General features: G+C 37.6%; 2 protein-coding genes and 2 long non-coding RNA genes across 4 annotated transcripts; 1 reads left to right on the top strand and 3 right to left on the bottom strand.

Annotated features, from left to right (window-relative positions):
• Position 1: 1 nt before the first annotated feature.
• LOC114525616 lies at positions 2-5,936 on the bottom strand. The gene is made up of 5 exons (XM_028547005.1): positions 5,728-5,936; positions 1,525-2,455; positions 688-876; positions 238-542; positions 2-41 (listed from the first exon to the last, which is right to left on the bottom strand). The coding sequence occupies exons 2-5, from the start codon at positions 1,651-1,653 to the stop codon at positions 2-4; spliced, it is 663 nt and encodes a 220-aa protein (XP_028402806.1). The 5' UTR covers positions 1,654-2,455; positions 5,728-5,936.
• A 379-nt stretch (positions 5,937-6,315) lies between these two features.
• On the bottom strand, positions 6,316-13,573 carry LOC114525637. Its single transcript, XM_028547036.1, has 15 exons — positions 13,298-13,573; positions 12,256-12,435; positions 11,779-12,062; positions 11,369-11,474; positions 10,687-10,980; positions 10,066-10,139; positions 9,781-9,963; positions 9,093-9,266; positions 8,865-9,011; positions 8,695-8,775; positions 8,348-8,528; positions 7,778-7,838; positions 7,410-7,476; positions 7,170-7,250; positions 6,316-6,728 (listed from the first exon to the last, which is right to left on the bottom strand). The coding sequence occupies exons 1-15, from the start codon at positions 13,430-13,432 to the stop codon at positions 6,683-6,685; spliced, it is 2,094 nt and encodes a 697-aa protein (XP_028402837.1). The 5' UTR covers positions 13,433-13,573; the 3' UTR covers positions 6,316-6,682.
• Positions 13,574-14,635: 1,062 nt separating this feature from the next.
• LOC114525639 lies at positions 14,636-19,751 on the bottom strand. The gene is made up of 3 exons (XR_003687232.1): positions 19,531-19,751; positions 18,226-18,717; positions 14,636-15,568 (listed from the first exon to the last, which is right to left on the bottom strand). It is a non-coding gene; the product is annotated as an uncharacterized LOC114525639 (long non-coding RNA).
• LOC114525638 lies at positions 16,115-19,438 on the top strand. The gene is made up of 4 exons (XR_003687231.1): positions 16,115-16,212; positions 16,317-16,847; positions 18,295-18,773; positions 18,877-19,438. It is a non-coding gene; the product is annotated as an uncharacterized LOC114525638 (long non-coding RNA).
• Positions 19,752-19,830: the final 79 nt, after the last annotated feature.

Below are 19,830 nucleotides of genomic sequence, written 5' to 3'. Positions count from 1 at the left end.
ATCATAAATGAATGTTTTCCAAAGTAGAATAGGCATTACTCCTAGAAATAAACATACACTCTCTGCAAGTTAGTTCTGACTGGAACTTGCATGGCTATTCAAGGACTTAGCTTTCTACTGAAACAACTAAGAAAAGCACAGTCAAAACCAAAATATAATGCATACTTGACTACACTCATATAAGCTAGTTCATACATCCAAATTTTTCAACACTCCCAAAAAGCAATTATTACATACCGATCATACTGCATCCTTGATATGAGATATGAAGCAGTATCATCTCTAAAGTTTCTTAAGGCAACCTGCAATGGTAATACACTATCCGCTGTTATCGCATACATAAGCTTTGGGGAATGCTCTACCAGCATCTTTGAGACTTGAGCGTAGTTCAGTTTAGCAGCCATATGAAGTAATGTAGGTTTTAATGAATCTTTATCATCACGAAAAAATTCATTGTACTTTTTTTTCTTTTTTTCTTTTCCCTCTTTTACTTCAGTAATTCCTTTATCTTTCTCCAAAATGATTTTGGTCAGTCGGCCAATCTAGAATATATTGGAAATTTTCCCAAAATGTCTGAAAATACATGCAGATTTTTCTGCAGAAATGAGGTTAGTAAATAGGGCTGACAAAAATATCCTCCTCAGTATGTTTCATATCATTATTACTATATACTTTTCCACATCTTACCAGGTATTCCAAACTGGCCAAACGTTTTGAGTCTTTATTTTCCTCTAATTTAGGCCACTCTTTTAACATAACTATCAGAGGGTCAGTACCACGATTACCATCTTCTTCATTTTCAATGAGTTTTTCAGCTTTGACTTTATCTACAGCCTCACTATAGGATAGGCCTTCCTTTTCAACTTTAACATTAACCTGAAGGAAGGTTATGTATAGGCTATATTTATGTATCGACTATATATAAGATACATTTCTCTTGATTATAAACCCCTGAGGACATATTTTAGTTGTAAACCCCCAAGGACACATTTTAGCAACCACCAAGGAATTCCATGGTTCTTCAACAGGAGAAGGGGACAATTTACATTGAAAAGCCCATGAGTCACAGAATGGAAACCTATACGAAAATCATCTCTTTCTGATAGGTAACAGAAAACAAAACAGACAACTTTCTGTAGCCCAGTATTGCATCTTATTATGCATGTCATGAGTCTATAAAAGTATGAAGTTCAAACAATTGTAGTATGTAGAAATCAGAGATGCTACAATGCAATGTAATTACAACGCAAACATTAGTTATACTTGTGTTTACAGTGTGTATACATACTGACAATCAATACACGTTGACATACTGTCTACTGGATTTTACTCCATTATCTCGATATTCAAGATTTATAATCAGGTAAACAATAGTGTTACAATCTGGTAATTTAACTAATAACAACACAGATTTAACTAATACATTTCAAAATAAACCAACACAGAAAAGATAGCCAATGAAATCACAGAGAAATCAAAACAAGCACGTGAATAATGGTATTATATCACATCAAATCTTCTGACCTTCACCCAGTCCTCTTTGCTAAGTTTTGGCATTTCAAAAGGCTTATCCGTGTTAGAAGCTGCCTGTCTTTCCTCCATTTCTCTGATATTTTCAGTCTCATTTAACGGAACCGCCTTATAATCGGCCATGCCACCGTTTGGTTACAATATCATGCTTGAAATTTAATACCTCAAAGGGCGTCTCCTCTATATTTGAACATGGTTGGAATAATTTACATAATTATACAATCATAATTGATACAATCGTACATTCGAGCAGGAATTCGGTGATAATTCCAGAATCGGTGGTCTCATAAGCCGCGTTTACACTAGAGCACAGACTAGGGGCCCTGATCTCGCCTGGACTGGGAAAAATCTAGGTGATATGTGCCACGTTCACACTGACACTGCTTTCTTGTTGATGATATTGGAGAGCCAAAATAAATGACAAAATACTTGAAGCAAGACCCAAAACACGTCGAAAAGTGTTAATACTAGTATGGATCCTATACAAATCATACTATTAAGTTTAAAATTTGTCAGGACTAGACTAGGTAAAGCCCGTTCACATTAGAAAAATCGTGCTCCAGGTGAGGTTTTGTGGCCTAGAGCCTAGAGGTCCAGGCCTGGTCTAGGCGGGATAAACAAACGTTCACACCTTTAGCCTAGGTCTGGTCCAGGCCAGGTCAAAGCACGTAGTGTAAACGCGGCTATATAGGTGATCTGGACCCATAAGTCTGGACAATTGAGATGAATAAACTATTGTTTATTCATGATGGTTTATTCATCTGACTGGTCTGGACCCATATTATTATAAGTCTGGTCTGTCTGGACCAGTGGTCTGGACCCATTGGATATACTGGAGTGACGGATCGTTGCCACTGATCGTTGCTGAGAACACTGGCCTCGACATGTCACTGGAATGTGAAACAACGGTGAAACTGATCTCAATCTGAAATGTAATGACATGAGATATTAATGGAATATTAACCACTGATAACTTGTGATAACTCAACTGACCTCAAAAGATAAATGGATAATTAAACTGATCCGAATATATAGCCTGGATGACTCACAAAGTTCGAAAAAATAGGTACGCTATGCGGATCGCGGAGTTTAGACCACCGTTTTATCCACGCAAAAATCGCGACAATTCCTATTTTTTTAAAAACAATTTTGATGCCAATTTTCGGGAAATATGATCTCTAGAGTTCTGCTCAAGGAAGCAGTCGGAATAAGTTCCATTTTTTGTCAGCGCACTGACTCTTGCAAAAAATAAGACCACGCAACCAAGACCGCACACAGAGACCTAAAACAAACCGCGCGAATTATGCAAAAAAACATCGCGGCAAAATGTTCAGTGCAAAAAACCCTTCTATGAGCTGCATCCGTCCACATGCAGGGTTTCAGCATTCTCTCGCCTCGGACTGTCACAAATTCATTACAGTCTCATTTCGACGCAACATGCAGAATCCCGTGGTAAGGTATCCAATTCGTAGAAGTCTGGTGCACAATTTGAAATCTTAAATAAGGGTACTGCGAAAATGTTTAACGCGGGCTCAAAGTACTCATGACGTCACCGATGTTTTTTTGTCCGGTACGGCGCTACCGAGACCTTCATGAACAACGCCTCTCGTGTCTCCTTCGCTTTCCACCTTTATACCAACTTTTTGGGACATTTCATCAAGACACGTTAATCTGGTTTACAGAAACGCACTGGTCACGTTTTGGGTTGTCAGCAGGGTTCAAGAACAAGGTAGGTATTGAGGTACACTCCACTTTTTGGATATACTGGGTGTCGTATGTACTTCAACGCGTTAGGTAAATTAGTGTGAAGATATGTTGCGTCCTTTATATCTTGTTTAAACACAACATCAGGTAACTGTTTTATCACCAAATTCACACATGATTTGGGTGTAAGTCAAACAATGTTGCAATTGCCTCTGAATGTAACAAAATTGCAACATGTGTGTTCTCTGGTCGCCAATAACAAATTTTATCGAACTGCTTAATCGAATTTCAAGAAATTGCCATAGCCATATACTGACAAGTCAAACAAATTATTGGAGGAACGTAGATTCTGGTATTTATTGCTACAACCTCACGAGCTGTTCCTGAGCAATGGGATGCGCTTAACGTTGGTATAAATACCGAGCAAAAAGGCATAAATTTTGCAATAAGATCGGAAGGTCAAGCTTCAGAGGGTTTACTTTAGATGTGAAATTGCATCCTTGTGTCTAGAAATGCATGATGGGACTTAGAATTGCTTTACCAAATACCTGATAATTTCATTTGAGTGGGTAGTATTATTGATCAGGTATCTGACTTACAGGTAACAGAGTATATGCAGTGTTCAGCAACACAGCCAAGAGAGCAAACACTAACCCTTAATCTCCATGCATACAAGACCAATTAGACCATACATATAGTATTCAGATTTTTCAGAAACCTCATCACCTAGCATTTTCGAATTCTAGAAGGCGAATGTCCTTTCACTACCCTCCTAATAAAGACTCGCCAATCAGAAGAAAATTGATGGGTTGGTGTATTGGGGTTTAACAAATCAACAATTTGCATGCTAGTGCTTTGCACCCAGGTCAACCCACCTCTGGTTAGTCTGGTATTAAAAAACGATTAACTGACCAAAACTGACCAAAAATTAAAATACAAACTGACGAATAAAAAAAGGATAGAACAGGATTTTAGCAAAGCCTGCAGATTAATGTTTTGTTGCGATAGCTTTAAGCAATTGGAAGTGTGAACTCCAGCCTTTGTATTGGTAGCCTGAGCACTAATAAAATTGGGCAGGGGTACCAGATTTAGCCACACCCTGCCATTATTTTGACTGTATTGTAAATAGAGCTTTAATTTCTTTAACAGGATAATGGGTGGGATATCTGACAAACCTGGGCAACATGAAAGTGAAAAGCCAAAAGATGCTCCCAAATCACCCAAAAAGCCTGAACAATCCAAAAAGCCTCCACAAACAAGAGCACTAGGCGTAATTGTTTTATACAGTAATTCTGAAAGACCACACATGATTCCTTTCTGTGATGCAGTGAATGCATGGGGGGATGAAAGTAGCATGAAAATCACCAATCCTCCACTACCCGAAGAAGACCAGGATAAAAGTGATTTCATGTTCTTGAAGGTGCCTTTAGAAGTTGAGAAAGAAAAGATAGAAACATGGGTGAAAAAGCAGTTGGAAGAGCCGAAGCGCCACATTGTCCTTGTATGTTTTCTGACAGATTACGACTTGGATTCATTGAAGAGAGACACAATCTTTCAAAATGAAAGAAAAATAATTCCATTTTGCTTCAAAGATTCACCACTCCAACCAGAGAACAAACAAAAATGTATTTGTATAAATGTGGATTTTGAAAACGCAGATGCTGAACTCATAAGAGACAATATGAACGGCCTTGGCACTGCAATCTTGGATGAGACTCTATGGTCCTGATTATAGCAAACACTAATGCAGTAACTGTTTGCAATATTTACCAGCTGAATAACCTATTTTCAATTCTATAAGGGATAGTAGAACTTGTGTTTATTAGGAAAATTTTAGAGACCTGCTGCTTAGATTGTCATAAGGTCAAATTAGATCCCAAACTCATTAGATAAAATAGTAATAATTAAAATAAGTAGACAAAAGTAGTAGTTACCTAAAACTTGAACGTACTCTAGTGTTGGCTTTGGGAGGTGCATGCAACCTCACCCACCTCCCCTAAAAAATTTCCATCCCTGTTTTATTTTAAAATCACATGGTGTAGAGGCACATTAGTTACACTACTATAGAGATATCAGTTAGATACTGTGTTTTGTAAACATAATGAAAAAAATAAAAAAGTTATTGTTTTTTAACTAATAGAAAAGAGAAATACGTTTTTATTGGCAGGTCCTGTTTAGAATTCTGGGGGGGAAAGCCAATCTAAATATCCACAAAATACGATGTTTTTTTAACACTTAGTTTAACAGTTAGTTATGCTATTACAGTTTACTGTCTAATCAGTAAGCAGTAGTTTGGTGTGAACTGACAGTCCGATGCAACCTACAACAACCTCAACTAAACTACCTACTGCCAAAAATATAACCGATTTCAGAGATTCAGACCATTATTTGGTGTTAGACTGTTAGTTACATGAACTTACATCGAATTTGAGTGAGCATTACATTTCTAACCAAATTAACACACATAGCTTATAAACAAAATGCTGAACAAACCTTTGAAAAGCTTGGTCATTCTGGAAGACTTGCAAACAAACTTCTCAGCATTGTGAATCGATGAAGATTAGACGGAAAAGACGTTCCTGGTTTCATACGGAATAAATAGAGCATCTTTTACAACGTAATATTTTGAGAAAGGTATAATTCATGAGGTTTTTCGCTGCAAAAATATACATCACTGAAACGATTGATTTGAAAAATCGCCGCCATATCATAGGCCATATTGCATTTGACCGCGCGGTCTGGGGCAAGTATTACTACATGGTCAAAAAAATTCCAGATAAAAACCATTTTCAATAACCTTCCATTAACGGTGCAATATAACTTGTCCTAAATCTGCGTTAAATGTTCCGGTCTTGCGCTTCTTGCTTAACATATGCGTAGCTTTAATTTAGTTCAGTTTATACCTGGACAGTTCAGTTCAATCTCGTTCAGCCGGGGGGGGGCAGTAAACTGTTGAGCCATAGATTGATTTAGATTCTAGGAATGCATGCTAGCTATCGCGCAATTAGCGTGCAGTGGAAATTTGAAAGAATCACTTCAATAAACAATGACGGACAATATTTGAGAATATATATTCTTATCTAGGTCTAAAAATTATCATTGTCGATGTAAGGGCCTTCAGTATGAACCTGGTTTCACCAGAGACCCATTAAATAGAAGCAAATATGACAACTTCAAATAAATATAAAGCACGAATATTGCTGTATCGTGGTCTCTGGTCCACGATAACTGACGATAGCTTTCTGGTAGTTCTGCAACAGGCCAGGTGCTCGCGTTAAGACAGATTCATTGACAAATATAACTAGGCCTGTCCTTAGTGTAAGAAGTTTCATGTATGCGTGTTGGACACGAATCAAAATTCTTTATCAAATACTACGATATTTAGCACATAAAAACCACGCTTGTCAGCGTGAGAAACAAGTAAATTGAGCAGAGAATGACAAGTGGTTTATTCCCCAAAAACGTTTGCTTCGGGGAACTTTTCCAAAATCTCCCTGAAAGAAATAAAAATAATCACAAATAAAGCCTAAACGGTTGAAACGAATGCGAATGATTTAAAAGAAAACACACAATCGATTCTTAAGGGGATCCTAAAATGTTCTGAACGGATCATCCTAGAGATCTAGTAAGGATAAAGGATCATCTCTTACTGATCCAGTTTTACTACAGCAGGAAACCTAAACTACACTAACTTTACTCAGTATGAACTATTCTTCCAATGGAAGTCCTGTAAGGATAATTTCGCTCACTCCAAAGGTTAACTCAGGCCAAACCACGATTAAAGATAAGCCAGCTTCATTTATAAGGATAAAAGTAAATAGCTCTGTCAAGCGGGTGTCTGCCAAACCACATAAACCCTGGCTATCGACAGCCGTATGTACGAAGAGATGTCCAAATTTTTCTTAGTTGGTAAATTAAAAATAACATCTACATACACGACTCGAGTTATTTTTTCATCAATAGTTTCCAAAGGATCCTTTTCTTTGCCTTTTCTCACAAGCCTCCCCATAATTTCTCTGAAGATAAATAATATTTTATTTAAGATTAATGTTTCAGAGATAAACTAGTACATTTGTCTTGGCGATGCAAACATGGTCAACAACTTTTTTCATTTATGCACAGAGGCAACCGTCGGGTCTTTAAATATACAGGAAAGGAGTTCTATTAGTTATTACCTAACGTCAGCTAATCTTTCCCTGACTGTCTCCCAAGGGTGTCTATCTTCCGTGTACTCCAACATTTCTACAAGAAAAACAAATATACTTCTTAGCGAAACATTATATTTATTATCAGTTGGCTTCCGTACTTAATTCTATGCCGTTTGATGTGACGCCCAAAGTGCGCTCCAAGCCGAGTGCTTTATCCATGCAGCTCTCGTCACATGCATTAAATTCGGATTTTGTCTTTCGAACTTAAATGGTGGATTATTTACAAGAAGGTTATACAAGCCAGCAAGCATCTGAGAATCTTTATCATTTAGTCTATTCTTCTCTGTGTATCGTGATAAACAACTTCTAGTGTACTGAAATCATGAAAGACGTACCTTTGGCCAATTCCTCGTCGTTGATCCAATCGGCATGTTTGTATTTTCTTACTCTTAAACTCTTCAACGAAAGAGAAAATAAAACCATCAGAAGTCGTTAACATGAAATATTACGAAAATACGCCAACAGAATACGCCACCCTAGAATTAGTCATACACTGGTCGAAAATCTTGCTGAAAGTTCCCACTTTCAGATTTACGAGTTTGACAAAACTGTTCGTTTGCAAAAGGCAACTTTATGGGATAATTAAGATAAAAATGTACTCTATCGCCAGATTGTTTCACTGTGTATGCCCTGGCATGCAATACAGTACAATTCAAAAGTTTGGGTCACCCGCTAAATATCACAACTTTGTTGAAATCTTGAGTTTTCTAACCAGTCAGAATTTTCACGTATATGATATACGAAAAATATATTATTGAAATATTTTTCAAATGTACACATTTGTATTGACGAATAAAATAATGCAAATGCATCCAACGGCATTCCAACCAAGCTAAGAAAGTTATCGTGAATACCGGGTGTGCCGAAAACTTTTGCCCAGCACTGCTTTATTGTGTTTCGCTTACAAAATATCGAATTGGGCTGTACTCCACCCGGGAGACAATCCTCATTATATCAGCAGCGTATTGCAGTTTGGCGATTCTCTTTGCTTCATCGTAAGTGGAGCTGAGTTGAGCGATGAGGATGTTTAGTAAGATTACAATTACGACCATCATGTATGCAAGAAGAATAATAATTGGCAGCCAACTGGAAAACAGAGATAAAAGAATACCACTTACAAACGATCACAGCGTGAATCACCGATCACTGGTCATTCAGCTCTTTGAAAAGAACTGATAAATTATAGATCAAGTGGTATAAAATATCGAATAGAAGTGATTTAAACATTCACGGTGTCTATGAAAGATGTTACCTAAACTTTTGGTAGTCATCTTCTAACGATTGTTGTTCTGCAAGAGCTCTGAAACCAGCCAACATCAGCCAAGCGAAACCACTGAATAATAGAAATAGGTTGAAAATATATTGTGAATTTATGACAGGCATATACAACAGCACAAACAAGAGCAATTTGACATTAACTACCCGAACGAATCTTGCTTGTCGTTCACTTTCAGAGCCAAATACATTGCTCCGCAAAATCCGACGAATACCACAGAGAAGAAAATCAAAAAACGAGGGACGTCTTTCTGGACTATTTTTACCAGAGTCGTGGTGTAAAGACCTGTGATTCTACAAGTTTTGAATGATAATAATTACCACATTAACCTTTAACTGTTTGTGAAGGTAATTTACGAAATTATATAAGCTTACCTCGAGACGTGAGAAAATTTATACAGACGAAGATAATTGAATAACAAACCAAGAGCAGCGAAGCTCCACTGTGCTTTAACCTCGGCATAGCGGAGAGGAAGGACGACCAGGGTAAGGATAATACCAAGTAAGTCCAGGTAGTTGTGCCAAACTTCGAAGTAGCTTATTTTTTCTCTGCAGGGACGATATTTGGCATAAATGAGGACATATTATTTCATGACCACGATTTAATAATAGCAGGTCGTGTATTAATCACCCACGTCAATCCAAATTTATCCTACCCCGTGTCTCACTCACATCATCCGACACCCTCATGCATCCCATCTAATGCGTACCATCTCCTTAACCACACTACCCACAGCTTACCATCCAAATCACCCTACCTATGAATAGCCACTCCACCTATCCCACCTACGGCCACCCTATCTAATCCTACCTGAACCGAACTTAACCCCTTGCACTCACCCTACCACACTCCATCTAATCCAATTGATTCAAATTACCCCACACTATCCTATCAATAACTGTTGTGTCAACTGCTAATGCACTACAAATAAAAGTGACAGCAAAAGGCGGATCCTACTATAGTATTTCATTCTAGATGATATTATTCAACTGTGGTCATAACCACTCTTGTAATATCTTAACCTGGGTAGTAACATATACATAGTATACTGAATGTTTCTACCTGACCATTTCACCAAATTCATCAAGCAGGTGTACAATGAGAAAGATGATACTGGCTATTTCACAAACTGCTCGAAAATTATCAGCCGGGCCATCGTATTGCGCTGGATCGTCACGAGTGGAGCCAAACATGAGCGCATATGATAATACCGCCAAAAATATGAGATAAAGGACAGCCTTGAAACTAAAAGAAATTGTCAAGACATTGTTGTTAAAATGTATTATTATTCCTTGGGAAGTCGGCAGGGTAAATAAAGTTAGATTAGAACTCAAATGTTGTTCTCACCAAAACCAATTGAAGGCAAATTCATTCCATTTTCTGAGGACCAACATGCGAACGACCGGGTGTTTCACAGCTTCCTATCAATTTAAGCAATAATTATTGGCATAAATGGGCCTGTAATGTAGGCATATATAAACTCCATTCATTCAAGTGCATTCAATATGTACGTTTCATTCCAATTTGGTTCACGGTAGTTCAGAAACGTGCAGTCAAGTCCGGCCCATTTCAGTCATGTGCACTACGCAGTCTACACAGTTTAGTTCCATCCAAACTGTTCATTTTGGGTCTAACCACAATTCAGTCTAACCATGGCAGCTCAGTCCAGACCAGACCGGATTAGACTAGACAAGACGGTTTAGACTAGACCAGCCAAACCAGTTCAGACCAGTCTACACCAGTTGAGACCAGTCTACATCAACCGGACTGGACTTAACCAATTCAATGCAATTCAATAAATCTAAATGTATTAAGTTCAGCCCAGAGTTCAGATTAGTTAAGGGTTTTTTAGCATAGGATAGCACACGACTCAGTCAAATAGTTGCACGTCTAGTTCTGATTAGTTCAAATGACAATTCACACCATCACCAGGCCAGTCCACTCTATAGTAAGCTATTGGTACAATACCTTATTCTCACTGTCAGCAATGCGTTGGAGACAGGACATTGATCTATGATTAAACGATTGATCAACAAATTCAGAATCTTTATTCTTGGCCTTGGACTTGGTTATGATCTTGGGCGTTCTGCCATTTTCGTCAGTTTCTAGGATGTGATAGTGAAAGTCATAATTCATTGGATCGTCTGGAACACTGTCCAAGGCTCGCTGGATTTCAACATTGTCTTCATCGACCTCTGTGCGGTCAGGCTGGTACGGCCAATGAGGGTTAATCAATTTGTTCAACACAGCCACGACCGTTTTCTGTTATCAAAAAACAATTAGACAAACGCAATTAGACAGAGTTTTGTTTATAAATTAATTTAAATATGCCGAAGTTGACTTAAATAACTTCTTATTAAGCGATTCCTATAAAGTGTGGTAAACTCGTTCATGAACAGCCAACGGACGGTCTGAAAATACAAATATTTACACGGCGCTATGTAATTACACTATATTTCTTTAATATATCATATCCAGCATTTGTACAACTGGCCCCTCATACCGAGAAATTAAGTGCACAGATGTTCTCAACTACAACAGAAGGAGATATTCACACATGTTGCCTTTATTGTTGTTGGATGTTGAAGATTTATGGAGAATTCCTCGCCTTGAGATTTGTCCTAAAGACGATCTAGTCTTCAAAGTTTACCTTCATTGCATATTCATTCGTCCTGGGATTACGATAACTAATAATTTCACCAAAATTAAATTTTACTGATTCGGTATTGTTATCATAAAGGAACAGCTTTGTAACACTAGAAAAAAATAAGAAAAATATCTAACTCGAGTAAATTTAATATAGTTACATTCCACTGGCACTGTCTAACAGATGTCATCATGCAGTATCTGCAGCATACTCATTCTTATAATTTTTCAAACATGCACACATTCTAATACATTCCCCCAAAGTTTGTGCTTGTAACCCAACCCATGCCTGGAAACTAATCTACACCCCTTCCATAGATTAAATCACCCTTGTTCCATCCTTCATTTAAATTCACATGAGAAGGATGAGGATGTTTTTCTCCTCCGAGTCCAAGTGTAAGCTGTATTACTCACCGAGGAGCAAGCATTTGAGATATGAGATATGCGGCTGTGTCATCTTGATGCTCTCGTAAAGCTAATTCAACAGGTAAGATAGCTTTACTTATTTGTTTTTCTCCGGTCTTTACGTACAAAAGGGCAGGAAAACGGTCAACTAGGCTTCTTGAGACATGAAGAAAGTTTTGCTCAGCTGCCAGATGCAGAAGGGTTTTGGGTGATCCATCAGCCTTTTCATCATAAAAATCAACATAATCTGTTTCTTTGTCCTCATCTAGAATTATTTCTGCTAGTCTGCTAATCTACAGGACAGTTGGATAAAGGTCACTCATTGATGACATCAACACATAATAATTAATATTTAATCACAAAATTTGACACTGCAGAGGAAAGGGCAGGAAATTCTGCCACAGCTAAATACCAATCTCTGTTAGCTTAATAATTCCCCGTAAATATTTATTAAAAGTATAATAATTATCATTTTAAAAGTCATACCAAGTACTCCAAGCTTGTTATCACTTCTGGTTTTTCTTTAAACTGTGTCATCTTTGGCCACTTGCGAATAAGGACCACCAGAGCTTCTTGGTTACCATATCTTGTCACCAGTCTTTCTGCCCTGACTTTGTCCATTGCCTTATTCCATGGTATACCTTCCTCCTTCACTTTATTTTCAACCTAAATGTTAACTATAATTGTCATGATATTTTTTCTTTTGCCAACCCAAAAGTCAGCAAGAACCTAAATTTTTGCAACCTAGCTACTATAACAGCTCACAAGTTCCCTCCATAAGGTTATTTTTCACTATATTTAATGATAGACTAGATAGACTAGATGATAGACTCTATTTAATGATAGACTAGATGATAGACTCTATTTAATGATAGACTTGAGTTGATAGACCTGACCTGAAGAAATCACTGACTCCAGAATTGTCCAAAAATATCATCATGCAAAACTGATAAAACTGTCATGTGTCTACATTATCACTACTCATACAAGGGGAATCATGAATGCATTGCCATTCAGGATTTATAAATCCTATGTGTTATCTATATATCTAGCACAATAAAACCTATTTCTTGTCTACTGCTGTCTGGCAAATTGCTGAGGCTAATTTACAATCAAATCAATTTCATTAAATTTTAAGAGAATCCTTAGTGATTGAGTGGAATTAAGAGTGGGAATATCCTTTTGGGAATTAAGTGACAAAGTTGGTTTGGGTTAGAATAATAAGGGTTACTTTAGGTTGTTAAGGTTTGCCAATTGATTATTTACTAGAGATTCGGTACGTTAGGATAAGTGTAGATGCGTAAAAAATACTTCTGTTGTCAAGTATATAAACCACCTGACATTGACCAGTTATAAAGTGTCAAACTGACAGGGCAATTAATGTGATTTAATGACTCAGTTAAGAAAAAAAGTCGCTTGTCCTGTAACACAACAGGGGCAATTCCTTTACGTAAAATTGGATCGAACATACAGAATATAGAATAATAACATTTTGTATTGATATAATTAATAATTGATACATCTGTACCATAAGCCAGAAGTTTTCATCAAATTTTTCTTCTTCAACATTTTCAGTTGTCCCAGCGCTTGAAGCTGTTGAACGCTCAGTCATTTCTTTTTCTTCGGCAGGAATCAGCTCGTGTTGTATTTTTGAAACAGGCATGATAACATTATTAACATTACTTCTTTCTTGGAAATCCAAAGGTGTGAATTGGAAGGCGACCAGGGTGTGTCAAGTGGGCGTCTCTTTGTTTTCCAAATCTGATCCCACAGGGCACCAAGGAGAATGACGAAAATGCTAGAACAGTCGCGATCGTTTGATCATAGAAAAAGGCCAGGGGCTGGGGCCGGTTGTTCAAAAGCCGGTTAGCTTTACCCTGGGTTAACTCAAATTTTTACATCAATTTGTTTAATCGCTCGTTTATGAAGTTCTTTGTGGATCAATAAAAGTCTTATTTTCTAAAGTCTTGAAACAAACAGCGGTGCAGAAGCATATAAACCAAAACAGTGGAGTAAAATTTAACCCGGAGTTAGCGCTAACCTAGCTTTGAACAACTGGCCCCTGGGGTCGGTTGTATCAAAGCTGGATAGCGCTATCCACCGGATAGTGATTTTTTCAACCGTTCTAAAGATGCTTGAGGAGCAATAAAATTTCAGCTTTGGAACCAACAATCGTTAAAGAGGATCCTTAATTTAGGAATACTAAGATTTAATCGAAGTTATACCAAACAACGGGCGATTTTGAGGGGATTGAAAAAACCACTATCCGGTGGATAGTGCTATCCGGCTTTCATACAACTGGCCCCTGGGCATTAAATATTTTAATAGTAACGAATATGCACCTTCTCTATCCACATATTCAATTCAAAGGATCTCTGATCATAGCCCTATATCATATATTCGATTCAGTAAGGCTGTGGTAAAGCTTGGGCCTAGACAAACGGCTCAAAAGAGCTTACATATACGGTACTACGCTCACGACAGGATCAGAGCACTGGGGTAGTGCTGTGAGTTCCTCGAAGGTATACTACCTTTGGTGCACCTACACTACAGGGGACGGTTGTATGAAAGCCGGATAGCGCTATCCGCCGGATAGTGATTTTTTCAATCGCTTTAAAATCGCCCGTTGTTTGCTGTAACTTTAATTAAATCTTAGTATTCCTAAATCGAGTATCCTCTTTAATAATTGCTTGTTCCAAAAATGAACTTTTATCGCTTTTCAAGCATTTTTAGAACGGTTGAAAAAATCACTATCCGCTGGATAGCGCTATCCGGCTTTCATACAACCGGCCCCAGATCCCCGAAGCATGTTCATGTTGAATGGTGACAACTCATGACTCGGATGGGAGGATGATGCTGGATAGTTGTGAATGATGCTGAACAGTTGTGAACGAGGTTAGAGGATGTTGAGGGATGTTGAAGAATGTTCGACAATAGTCAACGATGTTGAGTGTCGTTGAATGATATTAGATGAACGATGATACGACCCCCCGCGGGGGTCATGACCATGAAATTAACATAATTAACGCACTATAACGAAAACTGACAACCACGATCACTCCATACACACAGAAGCGTAGAAAATGTTCAGCGTGATTAATTAGACACAAACAAGACGTCTTGATAAGTGCAGGTCAAATAGATTTAGTATGACGGAAACAGTGGTTATTTTAAACTCGGAGGATAATTGTTCAAGGAGGAATATTATTACTACTTATTATTATGGAAAATGCACTCATGCATACGTAGAATTCTTTCCATCTAAATCTTTTCCATTTTCCTCTACAGCATTTACCACATATCAGAATTCTAAATAGTGTCCGTTAAATGGGGTTTCTGTGACTTGAAATTTTTCGAGAAATTTGCAGAAGAGCAGGTGCTTTTCAGCGCCTGCTGGTCTTGTTAAGTCAATACTTGACATCCTGATTTACTGACTGAGTATCAACTGGATGTTTTGACAGATCTGACTGAAATAGCCGTCAACCAGGCGGCTTATGGATGTGTTAGAATGCTTATGAACCAAGCTTTCTGGCAGATTTGACTAAGATATCCATTGATATTTGATGTATTTGATCAATATTTGGTATCTCTCTCGTTACTCCGAAGTCATCATTGGAAATGCTTGATCGTTAGATTCAATTTTTCTTTTCCAGGAGTTCTTTGACAGGAGTAATTAGCAGTAGTTAACTTTATCAGTTATTTTACGATGGGTTGTCTTTGTAATGTAACTTGCCCCACAGACAACAGCCAGTACTTTTGTAAACTTCTCCGCGACAGAACTTTGATGAATCAAAGAATCCTTTAATGAGACAAAATAGTTAGAAACGGTTGTATTCTAATTGATAATGAAGTTAGGAATGAACTAGGTAGAAGTGGATGAACAAGTAGGAAAATCTATGCCAAAAACGTGCAATCTTTTACAATGGTGTACGCATATTGATTCTTTCTTTTCGTTACAATGTAAACACTTCGAATATTCATCGACCCTCGTTAATATGGTAAAATAGATCACTATCGAGTATCCTAATTATCTTCTGCTAGGTTACTGCAATTTTACAAAGAGATTAGGTTAGGAATGCTATAGCAATAGCATAGGAAGACGACTTCTGATATTATACCTAACATGATAGCACAAGCAACGCTGGTTCTTCATGCTCAATTGTTGAAATAAAGTTTGGTGAAACTTGACCATCGTTTGGATTTTGGTAATTACATTCATCTGTGCCCAGACTGTTGCGTTTTCACTTGTGCATTCATGCAAAACATGAAAACGAAACGACGGAAGCGATCATAAATTCACATATACTCCATATCTCATAGTGATTTCCAAGTTGGTGGGTTTTTGTTTATCTGAACTGCAATGGCTCTTAGCAGATGCTCTCATGATGATGATACAAAAGCTTCATCTCTTTGTTAATGGAACAATATTGGATCAGCTGGAAGGTACTTCTTTTATTCATTATATTCCCACGTCCCTTATTCTTTAGCAATATCTTACCAACAGTAGTCTTATATTTTGTGTATATATTCATCCGCTTTCTAACTAGTTCGCTTTGCAACAAGATGTTGTTGTTTCAACGAGACAAACGAGAGAAAAACGATTGCTTTCTCGTGAACTTACTCGGAACTTCATGCTGGGATATGATTTTCACATCAAGAGCATCGCATATCCTTAATAAATATTGGGAACACTATTGGTACTTCAAAGAGAAACCGTTCATTGATTTGACCATATTGTTGCATGGTAATTCAGTACCATGAACACGAAAACCAAAACTTTTATTTCCGAACTTTATCGTCGCAAAAGGGAAGGATCTGAGGATAGAAAGGTTCCGACGCTAGGGAGAAATTTAGATCCTAGAACAATAATTTCGAGAACAGATAACGCGGGCTCATAACTATTACGTCAACGTAGATTGGGTTCCTGTAAACGAGTCAGTGATTATCTTTGAAGGACGCCAAACACAGACGCCAAATACCTCAACTGCCAAGGAATAAAGCTGTCGCTAGCATTCATTATATCTCGCCAAGAAAAGTAAAACAAGCGTTTTGAGTCGTTTAAAGAGTATAGAGAAGAGGTAGGATTAGAATTTAACTAATTTATCACCTATATTACCACCATTTAACGCCTTGAAATATCAACATGTAAGCAAATTTTCGGGTGTGAAAGTTCTTAGAGAATTGTCCGATCCATTGTACAATGCAACGCATCTAGCGTTGTACAATCACCTTCAATGACAGGTGTTTAACTAGTTGAATGGTATTGTAACAATTTTGCGGGGGAACAGACGGCTAAGAACACGTAATGGAAATTTAAGAAACTCCTGCAATGACTCTTGTGAAATTGTCGAAACAACTATTTGAAAGAGAAGCGCGCTGAAAAAATTATCACAGTAGTGTTAATCAATGGTTTGGTAACAATTCGATCCTTAAGGGCATTGTGCTATCAGGATACTCTGATAAACAAAACAATAGGGTATATCTGGACAGATATGAAGCATACGACTATATCAGTTTCTTGTAGTTTCACTTTAGCTTTTTTAATAACGACACGTCTTAAATTAGCATAAATTCCCAACATGCACCCTTTCGATTTGAAATCATCTGACATTAGACAAAGAACGCAATGAAGCAGTTAGAGAACGTATGTTTCCATCTTTTAAGGCAATTTCGTGATCCAAACTACCTCCCTGTAAGTTTTAACCCAGTTCGAACGAGAATTCCTTTGTGATGACGCAGTGTAAAATCGATACAAATGTTAGCACAAATTTTTGTGCTAAAGAATTCATGACAACGATATAGGTGGAAAACGTTTGGTTTTACAGAATCGCGTGTTCTACATGTACTTGTTAGCGTGTTGTTTTAGTTCTTTTCACGTTTTAATATTCTGGTAAAGTTTTGTTTGAAACGGAAAACTAGTATGTAAGTGTCATAATAATCACGAGACCTCGTGTGGGCGAGACTTACGTTACTGCATACTGTAGCTGGCTATATAAACATGGTTGTGACAAGGGTCTAGTAAACCAGCAGTCAACCTAATATGCAATACAGCCAAATTAATCTGGTCTTTCCATCAAATACCCAAACAAAATGTTTCCATTATGATAGAAGTGAAGTCCTTCAGTAGGTGCATCTAGAGCATTACCAGCAGTTAATTGGTGCAAGATAGTATTGTAATGTTGCCCATTAACTGGCATGCTTACCATTTACTTTGGGAACCAGAAATTCTGTTCAGAAAAGCAAATGGTATCATTCCTTGTATTTCTGAATGGAATTTCTGATTCCCAGAGGTAATTTGGTGAGCACCCAGGGCTGGTAACTTCAGTGACCAGGTGAGCACCTGGGCCAGTAATTCAGTTGCATGTACTTTAAATGGAAGGTACCTAGCATACTGAAGAACAAGCTACTGTTTAATGCAGGGAAAGATTAGCAAAATTGTTCAGTTAAAAACACTACCTTCGCAGTCTTGATAACCCAAGGTATCTTTTTTGATAAGGCTAACAACCAATGCATTCTTTTAACCAGCAATGGGTCAATCTCAGTCTACCAGTGATACATCAGTTGATGGAATACGCCTGGTTGTCATACACAATCGGTCTTCATCACCAGATATGAGAACCTTTTGCAACGCAGTTCAAACGAAGCCACCGCCAGGCAGTTTGGGGGATGTTGTAGATGACAGGTATTATAATGCCCATCTTTCCCAGTCCACAAAGAATGATTTTAAACAGTGGACATCAGAATGGACGCGTCGAGGTGGTATCGTCCTTCTTTGCTTGTTAGCGGATCACAATGATCAAGAATTAAATGCACATATCAAAGGGAACGACAGGATCATTGAGTTCTGCTTTCGGCATCCTCCAGTGAATGGCCTTAAACCAATCATGATAAATGTGGATTTTGACACCGCATCACGTCAGGATTTTATCGCCAACATGGATCGCCTTGCTGCAAAAATCAGAGAACTTCGATAATGACATGTCTGGAACTGATAAACATAAAAGGTAGTTGTAATTTAGAACCCAGCTTAGAAGTAAATAAATAATTCAATCTTATATTTGTGCACATTGGAACTTAGCATAATCACACTTTGAAATTTTGTTGCAGGTGTTTATCAGACAGTTTGTGGTGTCAAAATTAACTTCATTCATTCATTATTTATATTCATAGTCGTAATTGCACGTGTAACACGTAGTTACAAACCTACATTGTAGAACATGTTTGTAAAAGTTTTCCTTAATATATTACATGCACTTATCATTAATGCAGTTGTCTGTAGGATTGGTTTGGTGGTATCATGTGCTAGTTTGTCAACATCCAGCAACTCTATTTGCCATAGTCATCAGACGGTTTTATGAGACAGTTTGTGATGTGGAAACTAACTTTATTCATTATTTATATTCATAGTCGTAATTGCACATGTAACACGTAGTTACAAACCTACATTGTAGAACATACAGTTGGTAAAACTTTTTACTTAATATATTACATGCACTTATCATTAATGCAGTTGTCTGTAGGATTGGTTTGGTGGTATCATGTGTTAGTTTGTCAACATCCAGCCACTTTATTTGTCATAGTCACTTAGGATGCCACACTTTGGTTACAAATTTACCATATGCAAGAGACAACGAAAGATTTGTTGCCTTGGGCACATAGTAAACACTAAACTGTCTAAACAACCCTTCTCCTTAACTCCACATGCTAAATAGGCTTAGCAATTGGAAATCAACATTATCAAGTTACAAAAGCCGAACTAACCTGTGGATTGGAATGGAAAAGCTTCTTTCCCATTTCGACTATAAACATGTCACTGTCAAATTCTTTCACAAAATTTCATTCCTTTAAATACACATTTTACATTAAAAATTGAACTAGACGTTCCTCATTTCATAATAAGTGAATCCATAGAGAAATATTGGAGCATGATGAAAAATATCGGCGTAAATGAACACTTTTTCTTTCAAAATAATTTCTTTTCAACTTCCCCTGGTAGCCATGAAGCGAAATTGCGCGGCTCATTATGCCAAGAGTCAGCTGTTTGTAGGCGTACTTCATATA

The sequence above is a fragment of the Dendronephthya gigantea genome, unplaced genomic scaffold (genome assembly GCF_004324835.1).
Source record: "Dendronephthya gigantea isolate DGI-Jeju-01 unplaced genomic scaffold, DenGig_1.0 000035F, whole genome shotgun sequence".
NCBI classification, from domain to species: Eukaryota; Metazoa; Cnidaria; class Anthozoa; order Malacalcyonacea; family Nephtheidae; genus Dendronephthya; species Dendronephthya gigantea.
The sequence above is the reverse complement of the archived record's forward strand: the minus strand, read 5'-3'. Positions and strand labels throughout refer to the sequence as shown.